At 35.8% G+C, this 12452-nt stretch overlaps 1 protein-coding gene across 3 annotated transcripts; it reads right to left on the bottom strand.

Annotated features, from left to right (window-relative positions):
- Positions 1-1619: 1619 nt before the first annotated feature.
- Positions 1620-9940, bottom strand: spty2d1 (SPT2 chromatin protein domain containing 1). Of its 3 annotated transcripts, none has more exons than XM_048158690.1 (6): positions 9413-9940; positions 8971-9085; positions 5233-6654; positions 2639-2795; positions 2457-2534; positions 1620-2302 (listed from the first exon to the last, which is right to left on the bottom strand). In XM_048158690.1, the coding sequence occupies exons 1-6, from the start codon at positions 9470-9472 to the stop codon at positions 2215-2217; spliced, it is 1920 nt and encodes a 639-aa protein (XP_048014647.1). In that variant the 5' UTR covers positions 9473-9940; the 3' UTR covers positions 1620-2214. The 3 variants fall into 3 exon arrangements, with proteins under 3 accessions (XP_048014647.1, XP_048014646.1, XP_048014648.1); XM_048158689.1 differs by having other exon boundaries at positions 1620-2107; XM_048158691.1 differs by having other exon boundaries at positions 1620-2107; positions 8971-9111; positions 9413-9551.
- Positions 9941-12452: the final 2512 nt, after the last annotated feature.

Raw genomic sequence — 12452 nt, 5'->3', positions numbered from 1 at the left:
AGACCCTGTAGGCCAGGGGGTCCTCTTGACTTACTACCCAAGAACTCAAACCCTAAAATTTGTTTGGAGCTCTTGGGCAAACCAATGGCACCACCTTCTAACCATCAGTGCACACAAGTCTTTCCATATCTGTCTATTAGTAAATAAACTACTGTGAGGACAGGGTTCATAAATGTTCATTTCAATTCATGAATATTCATTCATTCACAAACCTACCTGATCCTAATTCTGGAAAAGCAGGACACATATAAAAGATGTGACATATTCTCCTGGATGGAAGCAACAAAAGCAGCCAAACACTGTGTAAAATGTAATTTGCATGAAGGTTAATTATGATTTGTTATTATGTGCCTTACTTTAAAGCCGACAATGAAGACAACAATGGTGATATTATTAAAGGATTAGTTCACTTTCAAATTAAAATTTCCTGATAATTTACTCACCCCCATGTCATCCAAGATGTTCATGTCTTTCTTTCTTCAAAAAGAAATTAAGGTTTTTGATGAAAACATTCCAGGATTTTTCTCCATATAGTGGACTTCAATGGAGCCCAAACGGTTGAAGGTCAAAATTACAGTTTACAGTGATCCCAGACGAGAAATAAGGGTCTTATCTAGAGAAACCATCGCTCATTTTATTAAATTTTTTTTTTACATTTTAACCATAAATGCTCATCTTGAACTAGCTCTCTTCTAATTCTCTATTAGAATTCCAGCAGTGTAGACACTGCTAAGTGTATTTACTGCCCTCCACAGGTCAAAGTTTGAACTAAATTGTTATATTCAATATGCTAGTGCAAGTATATAAGAGTTTAGTTCAAACTTTGACCTGTGGGGGGCAGTAATACACTTAGCAGTGTCTACACTGCTGGAATTGTAATGAGATGAGCATTTATGGTTAAAAAGTATAAAATTTTGAATTTTCTTTTAGAAAATGAGTGACGGTTTCTCTAGATAAGACCCTTTTTTTCTCATCTGGGATCGTTGTTAACTAATTTTGACCTTCAACCGTTTGGGCTCCATTGAAGTCCACTATATGGAGAAAAATCCTGGAGTGTTTTCATGAAAAACCTTAATTTCTTTTTGACTGAATAAAGAAAGACATGAACATCTTGGATGACATGGGGGTGAGTAAATTATCAGGAAATTTTAATTTGAAAGGGAACTAATCCTCTAAGACCGTTCACTCTGGTCAGTGACAAAATTGGCAGGATGTTAGCATGCCTCATCTATGGCTGTAGCGATTAGCGCCCTCTGCTGGTCAAACCTGCTTTCCCACTTGTTCTTAAAATTTCTACAATGACCCTTACTGTGGTGGTATGATATTTAATTCACATTTGAAACCCATTGTATATGGTGCTTAAAAGTTCTTCACAGAATACCATGTTATTGCAACTGATAGGTTACAAATTAGTTTGTGGACTAGTCTAAACAAGGCCAGAAATGTTGAATGATACCATTCGCATTACAAGAACATGTTGTGCAATATGTGACGTGTCTACAGAACAAAGTTAATATTTGAGTTTCATACCAGCTCACTCATTTTTACTTTCAGATTTCTGTAACCAGATCCACTATTAAAGCAATAAGAGAGAATTAACAAATGACAGGACAACAGTATCTGTCAAATCACTTTAACAAAAAAATACATTGGAAAAATGGCAGTCTTCTGTCTTTTCTCACCAATTAAATAGTACAAGTAATAAAATAACTCTCCCAAAACCAGGACCAATTTTGAAGAAGTTGGTGCTTGAGGTGTAAGGCATCCACATCAATATACATCATTTCTACAGATACAAAAAATGCTATTGTGATTCTCAGATATTTATTTTATATATAATTTTCTCTGAAGCTCAGCTACGTAAGATGGGCTTTTGATAGTGCAAACCTGCTCCCATGGCTTGGGCATTCAAATAAATAGTGTAACAATGTCAGTGGCACAAGGCAGACATTTCCATTCCTCTCGGTTCCAACCAAATAAGACTAGATCAAAGTCAAGTAAAGTAAACTAAATCTTTTTCTGTTTCGCTTTCATTGCTAGTTTTCTTTTCATCTCCTCCTCCTCCATTCGCATTTCTTCTTCATCCTCCTTGATACCCAGGCGTAAACTGAAGCAGAAAAAACAGACGTCATTAAGGAACGTGACTTTCGCCGGTCCTCTGCGTAAAGGGAGAGAAGCGTTTTATTTCAGTCTATCCGAACACAATCATCACAATCATTTTCTCTTCTTGGCATTCTTCCGCTTCATCTCCTCAAGTTCTCTTCTTTCCTCCTCCTGGTCTTCAAACACTGCCATTCGCAGACTAACCAGACAATCGGGGCAAGGAATAACACACAAAAAACACACAGAAAAAAGGCAATAGTGTGATGATCTGGTGAAAATGATGATGAACCACATCAGTTAGCCAGAGCTACCATTTCTCCACTCATAGTATGCAACTGAATTTGTCGGCTTACCTCCGTGCTTCCTCTTTCTGCTGATCTCTCCAGCTGCTCTCCATAAACTTCAATGCATAGTCACTTTCGTCTTTATATCTATTGAAACGAAAGACATGTTACCACAATATATGCAAAATAACCTTTGTATTTTAAGTAGAGTGTGTATTTCAAGGTAAATTATATTTGCAACAAGAACTCACTTGGTCCTGTCGTAGCCAAAGATTTCCCTGATATGTTTTGAAACTTCATCTTGGTCTTCTCCTTCATCGTCAATGAAGTCATCCATCTCCGAGTCGTACTCTTCCTCATCTTCATACTTCCGTTTATAAGTGGATGTGATGGGAGGCAACGACGGTCCTTCAAAAACAGTAGGGGATACATCACATAAGGCATTGTTTTTGCTACCAGGGTAACAAAACCTGCTAGCCGAAATACATTTCAGGGAAGGTCCCTCGGTAAAAATCGTGTCCCATGTTTTGGGTGGGGTTCCCCTGATAAAATTCACATATCATGTTATTTGGGGTCACTTCAAGCCACGGACATGAAAAACAACCCACGGCAACAGTGTTAAAGTAGCCCAAAACCACGGCCTTGGCAACACTGGTTGTTATTGACTACAAGTTAAAAGCCAAATGGCCTCATTCATGACACACAAGAATGGACATGTGTGTAAATGATTCATAAACCCATGCAAACTCAACGCAGCAATTCAGAGACAATTAACGTAAGGAACAATTCAAACAAATTCAATCCAGGAATTCTAGTTTTGCAGATGATTCACTAAATCCAACCCCCTTTGACAAGGCAGAAGCTTCCATGATCAACTCCCATCAAGTACAATTCAAGGAGTATCCCGGTATTGTATAATATCTGGTATAAGATACATAGGCGGAAATCGCGGGGGGGGTCGGGACCCTCCCATCTGAGGGTTGACCCCCCTAAAAATATCATTAAAAACTACATTGTGTATTGTAAATAATATACTCCCCCCCCCGCCTGCTTCCCTCTTTTATCTCACATACACAAGTCCAGTGGGCCAGCGTTGCCAAGGTCGCGTTTTTTCCGGACAATTGGGCAATTTTGAAAATGCCGTCACGGGAACAATTACAGAGCCGCAGGTTGTGTTTTTTTTTTTTTTTTTTTATAACATACCGCAGCCATCAAAAAGTTTATCTGTAGAAAAAGAAAATGAAAAAGGATGCCTTTACTAATGCATATTATCCTTGTAATGAATAACTGGCAACCTAAGGACGGAGGAGAGACATTTGCCGTGACAAACTACTACGCAGGGTTTTTAAGGCTTTCACATACAAATGAATGTGACAACAACCAAAGCATGTCGCTTATAAGTTTGCATGTTCTGTGTGTCTGTGTGAACGAATGCCATCATTTCGTCTACTTCACAAACTCAAACACACGTGACGCTTACTGTGTTACATGAACTTCAGAGCTTTCTACACCATTTCATTTGGAAAAACACGACAAACCGCCAAAATAACACGGCCTATATGTGAACTGATATGAGGCTAATATTCTGTTGGGTTTTGCTCAATTTGATGCTAAGTGGCAGATCAGTGGGCTTGCTGCAGTTGAATATCGTAGGCTAAGAGACGTTCTCTGTCCCAGACGAAACCTAAAATACTATGTGGAGGACGCAAGATAATTTAATCATTTTAATATGACCGCGTGGAGAACCTATGAACTGCACTCGTATTTATATTAACAAGAAAATCGGAAATAAATTTTGGCTAAATATTTGGGTGCCCTTCAAAAATTGCTTGAGAAATTTTATTTTCACTGTCCCCTCCAATTGTTAGATGAAATTTATGTCTGATAAGACACCCCAGATTTCCTCAGTGCCTCAAAAACATTGTTTGTTATCTGTTATCTTCTTGTAGAAAATTAGAAAAAATTTCACACCAATTAGCACTATGCTAGGCAGTGCTTCCCACACATAGACTTTACTTGGGCAGGCCGCCCACGTATATTTGGAGACACATTTTTGCTTTTATTATTTTTATCCTCTTATACTTTTATACAAGATAATGAAAACATCCGCGATCGAATAGCTAGTCGTTTCGTACCTGCTCGTTATGTGCGCGTCAGTTTAAAAAAATATAAAAATTAAAAAAAATAAAAAAAAAAAAAAAAAAAAAAAAAAAAAAAAAAAAAAAAAAAAAAAAAAAAAATCACACATTATTTGTTTGTCACATGTAGTAGACCATTTTTGTGCCGTGGGTAATAGGAGGATTTTTCGCCCAGCTACCACCGCAAGTATATTTCAAACCTGTGGGAAGCACTGCTAGGCTACCAAAGGCTATTAAAGAGAAAAAAAATTGGTATTTTAAGTTTTGGTAAAATAGTATGTGATTTAAAAGACTAACATTTTTATTCTGTAATACTAAATATTAAAATAATCTTAGTTAGTTGTCAATTACCACTGAAAATTATTTCAACTTGTTCCCTCAGTTTGTAAAAACAAACAAAAAACACAAATGTCAGCATGAAACTCATGCTTCCTGAATGAGAAAAAAAAAAAAGTAGGACAGGAAGAGAAGAGATGTTGTTGCAAGGGGAAAAAATCTAAGAATTTATTAGCCAATGGTTAATGATAGACATTATTCAAGTCGCCCAGAGTGAAGATTTAGTTGCATATGCGAGTGATTTACTTGCATTGTAGAGGGTTGAAATAGTAATTATTTAGGGGTATCTTGGGATTGTGAGCTGTTGAAATAGTAGTTCTCTAAACAATATTAACAATTAGAATGAATGAAACACTTTTCTTATCTCTTACCTGGAGGTTTAACCAAGACTCTGTGGCCTGTGGGGGCAATCACTGTCTTGGGGCCTTGTGGCACTGGAGGCCTCTGAACCATCCCGGGTCTCGAAGCAAAGTTCTTTGATGAAATAGTCTCTGAAACAACAGTGCACTGAGGTCTTCCAGGGCCAGAGCCCATGCCATTTACTGGTCTCCCAGAAACACTACCTCCCATTCTACTTGGTCCATTTATAGAGGCCCTGGAGCTTCCAGGAATTTGCTGACCTTGCAAACTACCACCTGGTCTTGGTTGTTTGGAGGGATCACCAGAAGAGGGTCGTACAAGTCCATTGCTACCAGGCCGAGGTGGAGCATTGCTCCCAGGTCGTGATAAATGTCCTGGATTTGCTGGTCTCTGATTCTGCCCACCTCTATCAGAGCTACTAGGTCTACTCTGCCCAGAGTTAGGTCTACTCTGCCCAGAGTTTTTGAGTGGTCCTTGACCTGATCTAGCTGCACCAGGAGCAGCTACAGTGCGACTTCCCGAAATACTTGATTTCCCTTGAGATATTGAGGTATTCCCCTTCCTTGGGGTAAGGTCACTTGAGGTTGTGGGCCTTTGGCCTTGTGAGGGTCTAGGTGGTGCTTGTTTCGCATTTAACGGAGCACCATACTTCATGGTAGCTTTATCATTTAAGGCACCTGAGGAGCCTGAGGAGTTGTTTCTGTCTCCATGTAGTTTGGCAGAACCTGGAGTTCGTTCACTGGATGCTTGAAGCTTTGGCCTTTTGCTGGTACTACTTGACTGGTGCTTTTCTACTGGTGGCTTGGGCATTTTCCCATTTTTGCCTTCTCGGTCTACATTCTTCTTCTGAGAACTTGAGCTGAATTGAGATCTGCTGTCTTTCTGTCCTGAATACTTGTCTGGTTTTGGGTCCCTCTCTTTATCCTGTTTCTTAACCCTGCGCTCCATTTCGAGTTCTCGAATCTCCTCTGCTGTTCTAAGTCTCTCTTCGGTCTTCTTCACTACTTTTATTTCAACAGGTTCATATTGCTTCTTTTGCGCAAGTTTCAAGAGTTCTGCAAAGTTCATTGATGGCGGTGTGGGCCTAGCTGGAGCACTGGCTTTTTTCGGTTTGTTGTCAGCTTTGTTGGAGAACTCAGCCCGAGACTGAGGATGAGGCTGAGGCTTAACAGGCCTGCTTTGTTCTTCAGATTCAGAATCTGTACCCTCATACTCGTAATTATCATCATCATCATCATATGTGTTTGACATTTCCTGATCTTCTGATCTGTCCCCCTTCGAATGCCTCCTTTTGGGCTGGTCTATGACAGGGACGCCGTTGTAACCTTTGAAATTGTCCTTGGTTCGTGAAGCCATTGCTCGTGCCTTCCTATCTGATTTCAGCTCCACTCTTTTGGCTAACAGATCTTCTTTTGCTTTCTTATCCTGTATTTCTAAAAAGGAGAAGCAAAGTGACATCAAAATATGCATCATAAGAGTGCCATTTTCTGACCTTCACGTCTTTACAAAAATCCCTATGACGGGGTGACCTATCCTGCTCCTGGAGGGCCACTATCCAGCAGAGTTAGTGCCAATCATAATATTGCTTAGGGCTGGGATTCGATCCCATCACGATCCTTGGGTGGTGATATGACATGTATTGCTATTTATTTAAGAATTGCAAGTTCTACAAGTATTGAGATTCGATATTGCAATGTATTGTGATTTTGCTTTGTTTTTTTAACGCTAGGACATGGGGAAAAGTTGAATCATACACTTATACAGACTGTACATGATGTATAAGATGAGTCATATGTACAAAATGATCACATCTGAGTTTTATTTCAGAAGCATAATACATTACAGTACTACATTCTCTTGAATAAATGATCCAATGACAGTTTTAAACAGTCATTTGTCACCAACGAGTAGCAAAACAATGTAATCGATACAGTGGTTATTTTTCAAAAGGTGTTAACTATTTTGATCGCTACCTTAGACATCGGTGATTATATTTTAACTATAAACATTTATCATACTATTTACTATTATCACAGAAATGATGCTATGAGGTAGAAATAATAACTGCTTCCTCTGGATCAGCGGCAGCGCCAACACAGATTTGAATGTTGCAATTTGATTTTGTCAAAGGATTAATAGACAGACAAATTGTTGTCATTTATGATCACATAGGTGTTTGATTCGAGATCGTGCAGCACTGTCTTATAATCTCTCTCTCAGCATTGATATCTGCCGCAAAGCGTAGGATACATGAGTAGTGCAAGGGCTTTTCAGTGCATTCATTACTATATAATATTCATGAAGTGAGACATCGCTATTAAAGGATACAGCGGTTCTCCCACACATCCCACTAGTACCGTTTTCAGAAGTTTAAATATATGGTGGTCAATGCTGGAACAAAAGTGGGTAACTTCTGTCCACCTCGCCTATTAGCAAGGATTAAAATAAAGCAATTTAATTTGAATAAATATTGCGAGAAACCGAACAGTATTTATATCATTTTTTACCTCTAAAACACCACTACGTCCAACTGCCCTGCGCATTCGGTTAGTGAGGTAAGAACGCGCTCTGATGACGGAAGTGATATATCGCACTCATTGAAGCAAAGCGCGAGACATCACTTCCGTCATCAGAACCGCGTTTTCTGACCTCACTAACTGGATGCACAGGGCAGTTGGACATAGTGGTGTTTTAGAGGTAAAAAATGATATAAATACTGTTCGGTTTCTCGCACAAACTAATGGTTTCATGTCTTAGGACATCAATGTGTTGTCACGAGCCACAGGGTTTAATTTGGATTTGTCTGTGCATGTTTTTTTTGACTCTCATAGATGGAGTTCCCATTGCCATGCATTGTACGACTGACAGACGGCAACGGTTGGAGTTAAAAATCATCATTTGTGTTCTACTGAAGAAACAAAGTCACCTACATCTTGGATGCCCTGGGGGTAAACAGATAAACATCAAATTTTCATTTTTGGGTGAACTATCCCTTTAATCAATTAGCTGAGTCTGTGCGACGCCACTTTATAGTAGTGAAAGGTGCATTCCTATGGTGAAAGACCAATTTATATGGAGAAAAATGTATTTGAAAAATATGAAGAAAAAAAATTGCATGACCTAAATAGTCCCAAGCATGTGAGGACTTTATAATAAGCCCTTCAAAGAAGCTTATATCCATATAGTTTCATGTGGGCTACCTTTTCAGGGGTGTTGTTAGAAGTGTTAGAAGAGCGTGACCACCAGACAGAGGGCAGCCGAATGATTTTGACTAAAATATTTATTTTGATAAATCAGATATATTATCATTTTTATAACTAATCACATTTTTTATGAGAACAGCACCTGTAAAGGTATTATAATAAATTCCCTTAAGCTAAAAACAGATTTGAGGTCTTGGTTTTCTTTATTACCATTTATAATTTAAACAAGCTTTCTGGTTTAAAACTGTGTACAAGCAGTTGGTTGTTTTACAATGAAATCTGTGACACTTATGTTGTTGAGATCAACCTTACCATGATGTTTAAATATAAGTGGCATGGACTACTTTTATGGTATTTTAAGGTAATTTTAATCATCTTGACAGCATCCATCCCCATTCATTTTAATCATATGTGAAATAGCAGTATTTTGTGGACCATGGGGTTTGTAATGACATGAGAGCAAGTAAACAATGACTTGACTGGCTATGGCTTTAAAGAGAAGTGTTATATATAGCAAAACAAGGATTATGAAGAAAAAAAAAGTACCTTTTTTCCTTTCCTCCATGGCCTTTTTTTTCAAGAAGGCTTGCACCGCAGCCGAATTAACTCCTTTGACTTTGTCATCTTTCTTGGGTGGACCAGTTTTTAAGCTATACCGCTTCTATAAAACACAGACATGACTGAAAGCTATAGCCATGTGCACATGAGAGCCATAAGGATCCATATGACAGAATGCTTTTATTTCAATAGATGTGTATTAATATTACTCTAAAACATGCCAGTTTGACATGTTACAGCAGTAAAACATTTGAATTAATAAAACAACTATAAAGTTGGACCTACCAAAGGCCTAGATTGTACATATTTGAATCTACTTCACAGACATTATATATATATATATATATATATATATATATATATATATATATATATATATATATATATATATATATTATTTTATTTTTTATTTTTTTCTGCTGATACTTACCGGTATGCTGCTGAGCCCTTGATTTTGGGTGGCGATGGACAGCACGTTGTCGAAATCCATGGTCCCTCACTGTCCACGGCTCACTTTTTTAGCTAATAGCAATAGCTACCACTCGCCAATCGACAAACACTAACCTAAGCCAGCCTTTTTGCCCGTAACTACGATCTATAGGTCAACCGAAATCCACCCCGCTGTTAAAATCAAACAAATATTAGAGAAAGATGAAACAAACTAAAAGAGGAAACCCTCGATTAAAGCCTTCAGCTTCTGTTCGACATATCTTGATCAGCTGTTACACATTTAAACCCCTTAACAACGGAGAGCTTGACCAATTAATAATAAAAAAGAGTTTCGTTTTGTTTTTGCTCAGTGATGCCGTATCAGTTTTCCTAAATTGTCATTAAATGACATTAAACAGAAAAGCTATAAAAACTGGGCGAATATGGAAATCCTCTTGTGAGATTTGTGTGTTCTAGAAGCAACAACCAAACCCACGTCATCCGGTTCGCGTTTCCACGTCACGTCCGGTTGTTTAAGACACTCGTTTTTCTTCTTCTGCTTTATCATCTTTTAATGTTGTTTTGATTGGTCACAATTATCTAAGACCAGAAATAGTAGACCACAAATGACAAAACAAAATAACAATTTGTATCAACACATAGGACTTAAATCATGTTTATCAGGCATTTTAGGAGAAGTGAATAGGGAAATAAATTATATATCAATATTCCTATTAATTATTAGATATTATTATTAAAATGTTGCCAATTATTATTCCCATTATTACACTTCTTTTTTCATTACATGTTGCTCCAAGAACACATTAATATGCAAATTAGATACAGTGTATACATTGTATTGAATGGGAAAACCCATGTATGGCCATTTAACCTACATATTGCATTAAGTAAAATGGTATATCAATTTATTCCATTATATCTTTCATAACATAGTTGAGAATCATCTTTATACAAAGTTTGGTTAAAACAATCCTGAATCCTAAAAATTGATTGGTGATTTAAAAAAAAAAATCCCATTGTTTTTGCCTTTACATGTCATTTAATGCCATTTTATTTTTTTAAACAACTTAGTCCTGGTGTCCACAACAGAGGACATAGCATAACATATGAATAAAATATAATTTTTCAAAAAATTTTTATTTTTATTTTTTTTTTTAATTTGTTTCTTATGCTCTAAACAATATAATGACGTGATATATATATATATATATATATATATATATATATATATATATATATATATATATATATATATATATATATATATGGTGGCTACTAAACATAAATAATAAGAATTCCATATAAATTTTATTAGACATGCTTTTTTTCTTGTTTGTTTTTCCTTTTTTTTTTTTTGTTTGTTTGTTTTTGTAGACAGCAAATGAGATTTTAAATGCAAATAAATTACTAGGAAAGTAAGCAAAACAAATATTCTAATAAACAGATGAAACAATTCATAAAAAATAAATAATGGAGGTCACTAAAACTAATAAACAAAATAAACTTAAAACATATAATTTTCTATAAAAATAAATGTATATAATATAAATGACCATATACAAGAACAATATTTCCCTCTTCAGTTATAGCATGTGTTTTCTTTTACATTCTAAAAATGTATTATTAATACCGACATATCACTTTGTACTTTAATATAATATTGTATTGAGTTGTTCTTTTTTATTATTTATTATTATTATAATGCATCAAACAATGAACAGATACAAAGACAAAACAGACAGAACCTCTACAGGAATGAAATTACATAAAATCTTCATGTAAAGTTCCACAAACAAAATAAGAGAAAGGAAAAAATAAATAAATAAAAATAAAAATAACATCATGAACACATAAAGAGGAAACAGTATACATCAAAGGCAGTACCGAACAAATCTTCAAAAGATTTCAAAAATCTGTCACTTTTCTTATTTTTAATCAATCTAAGAGATCTGAGAAATGCATCAATTTCAGTTAAGAAACGTGAAAAAGTAGGCTGCGAGTTAAAGAAATTTTTGTTTATGAATAAAATTTTTTCCAAACAAAATAAAAAAATAACAATATAATTTATTGGAGTATTAGTTGTACCTTTATAGTAACAAATTATATCTTTTAACTGAAAGGATTTGGAAGAATCAAGATGCTTACATATATGAAGATATAAACTATTCCAAAAAAAAAACAAATGGATCAGTGTTTCATCATTATTCCCAGAAAATGAGCAAGAACTGTTAATCTCCATGTATTTTGCCACAGTTTCATTCACAAGATATATTTTATGTAATATCTTAAAATGAACTTATTTGGAATGCAGTATTGGCCAGGCTTCCTTCCAGTCTATAAATTCAATAATAGATGCCCAATAAAATTTGCCTTTAGGAATATTACATGTTTTATTTTGAAGAATTTGTCAAATATGCTTATTATTAATTTTTTTTGTTAAATGAGTCATTCTACGAAACGGGTGCCATCTGGGTCTGCCACGTTTGATCAGATGCATAAAGCACAAAAAATGTCCCAAAGTCTGTTTCCAAAGCTTAAAGTTATTAATTCAAGTGTTCTTTTAAACATAATATATGATCAAATGCTTTTTTTGAAGATTAGCATACTATTTTTAGTCATTTTTTCAATATTACATAGCCAATTTCACATGTCCGTGCTAACCAACATGACATTTGCATCTAAAATATTACCAAATAAGTTGTATATTTTTTTCAAACATACTATTTTCAGTATTATATGTGTGTCCCTGTTTACACAAGATATATTTATTCACAATAAACCTTATTTTTTTTGTAAATATTTTATGATTTGTGTGTGTCCCTCAGTTTGACTTACCACCCCGTCACACTAACTTGTTTTATCAATAAATAATGCACTGTTCCTTTAAATGACATCACAAAGCCGAAGTGACATTTGAGCTGTATAGCCACCAAGAACAAAAGCAGGCAACTATGTAAAAAATTTTACATTGTTTGTTTGTTGCTTTTTCATGTTAGGCAGGGGCCGTCAACCTTAAACCT

Source organism: Megalobrama amblycephala, linkage group LG15 (genome assembly GCF_018812025.1).
Source record: "Megalobrama amblycephala isolate DHTTF-2021 linkage group LG15, ASM1881202v1, whole genome shotgun sequence".
In the NCBI taxonomy this organism is placed as follows: Eukaryota; Metazoa; Chordata; class Actinopteri; order Cypriniformes; family Xenocyprididae; genus Megalobrama; species Megalobrama amblycephala.
Note: the sequence above shows the minus strand (reverse complement) of the source record. Positions and strands in the feature narration are given on the sequence as shown.

Excerpts from the sequence above, each read along its gene's own strand:
- spty2d1 (XM_048158689.1), bottom strand. The coding sequence starts at position 9,472 with ATGGATTTCGACAACGTGCTGTCCATCGCCACCCAAAATCAAGGGCTC. Across the intron at positions 9,086-9,412 it reads AAGGGCTCAGCAGCATACCG|AAGCGGTATAGCTTAAAAAC; the intron begins GTAAGTATCAGC and ends TGTGTTTTATAG. Across the intron at positions 6,655-8,970 it reads CATGGAGGAAAGGAAAAAAG|AAATACAGGATAAGAAAGCA; the intron begins GTACTTTTTTTT and ends TCTCCTTTTTAG.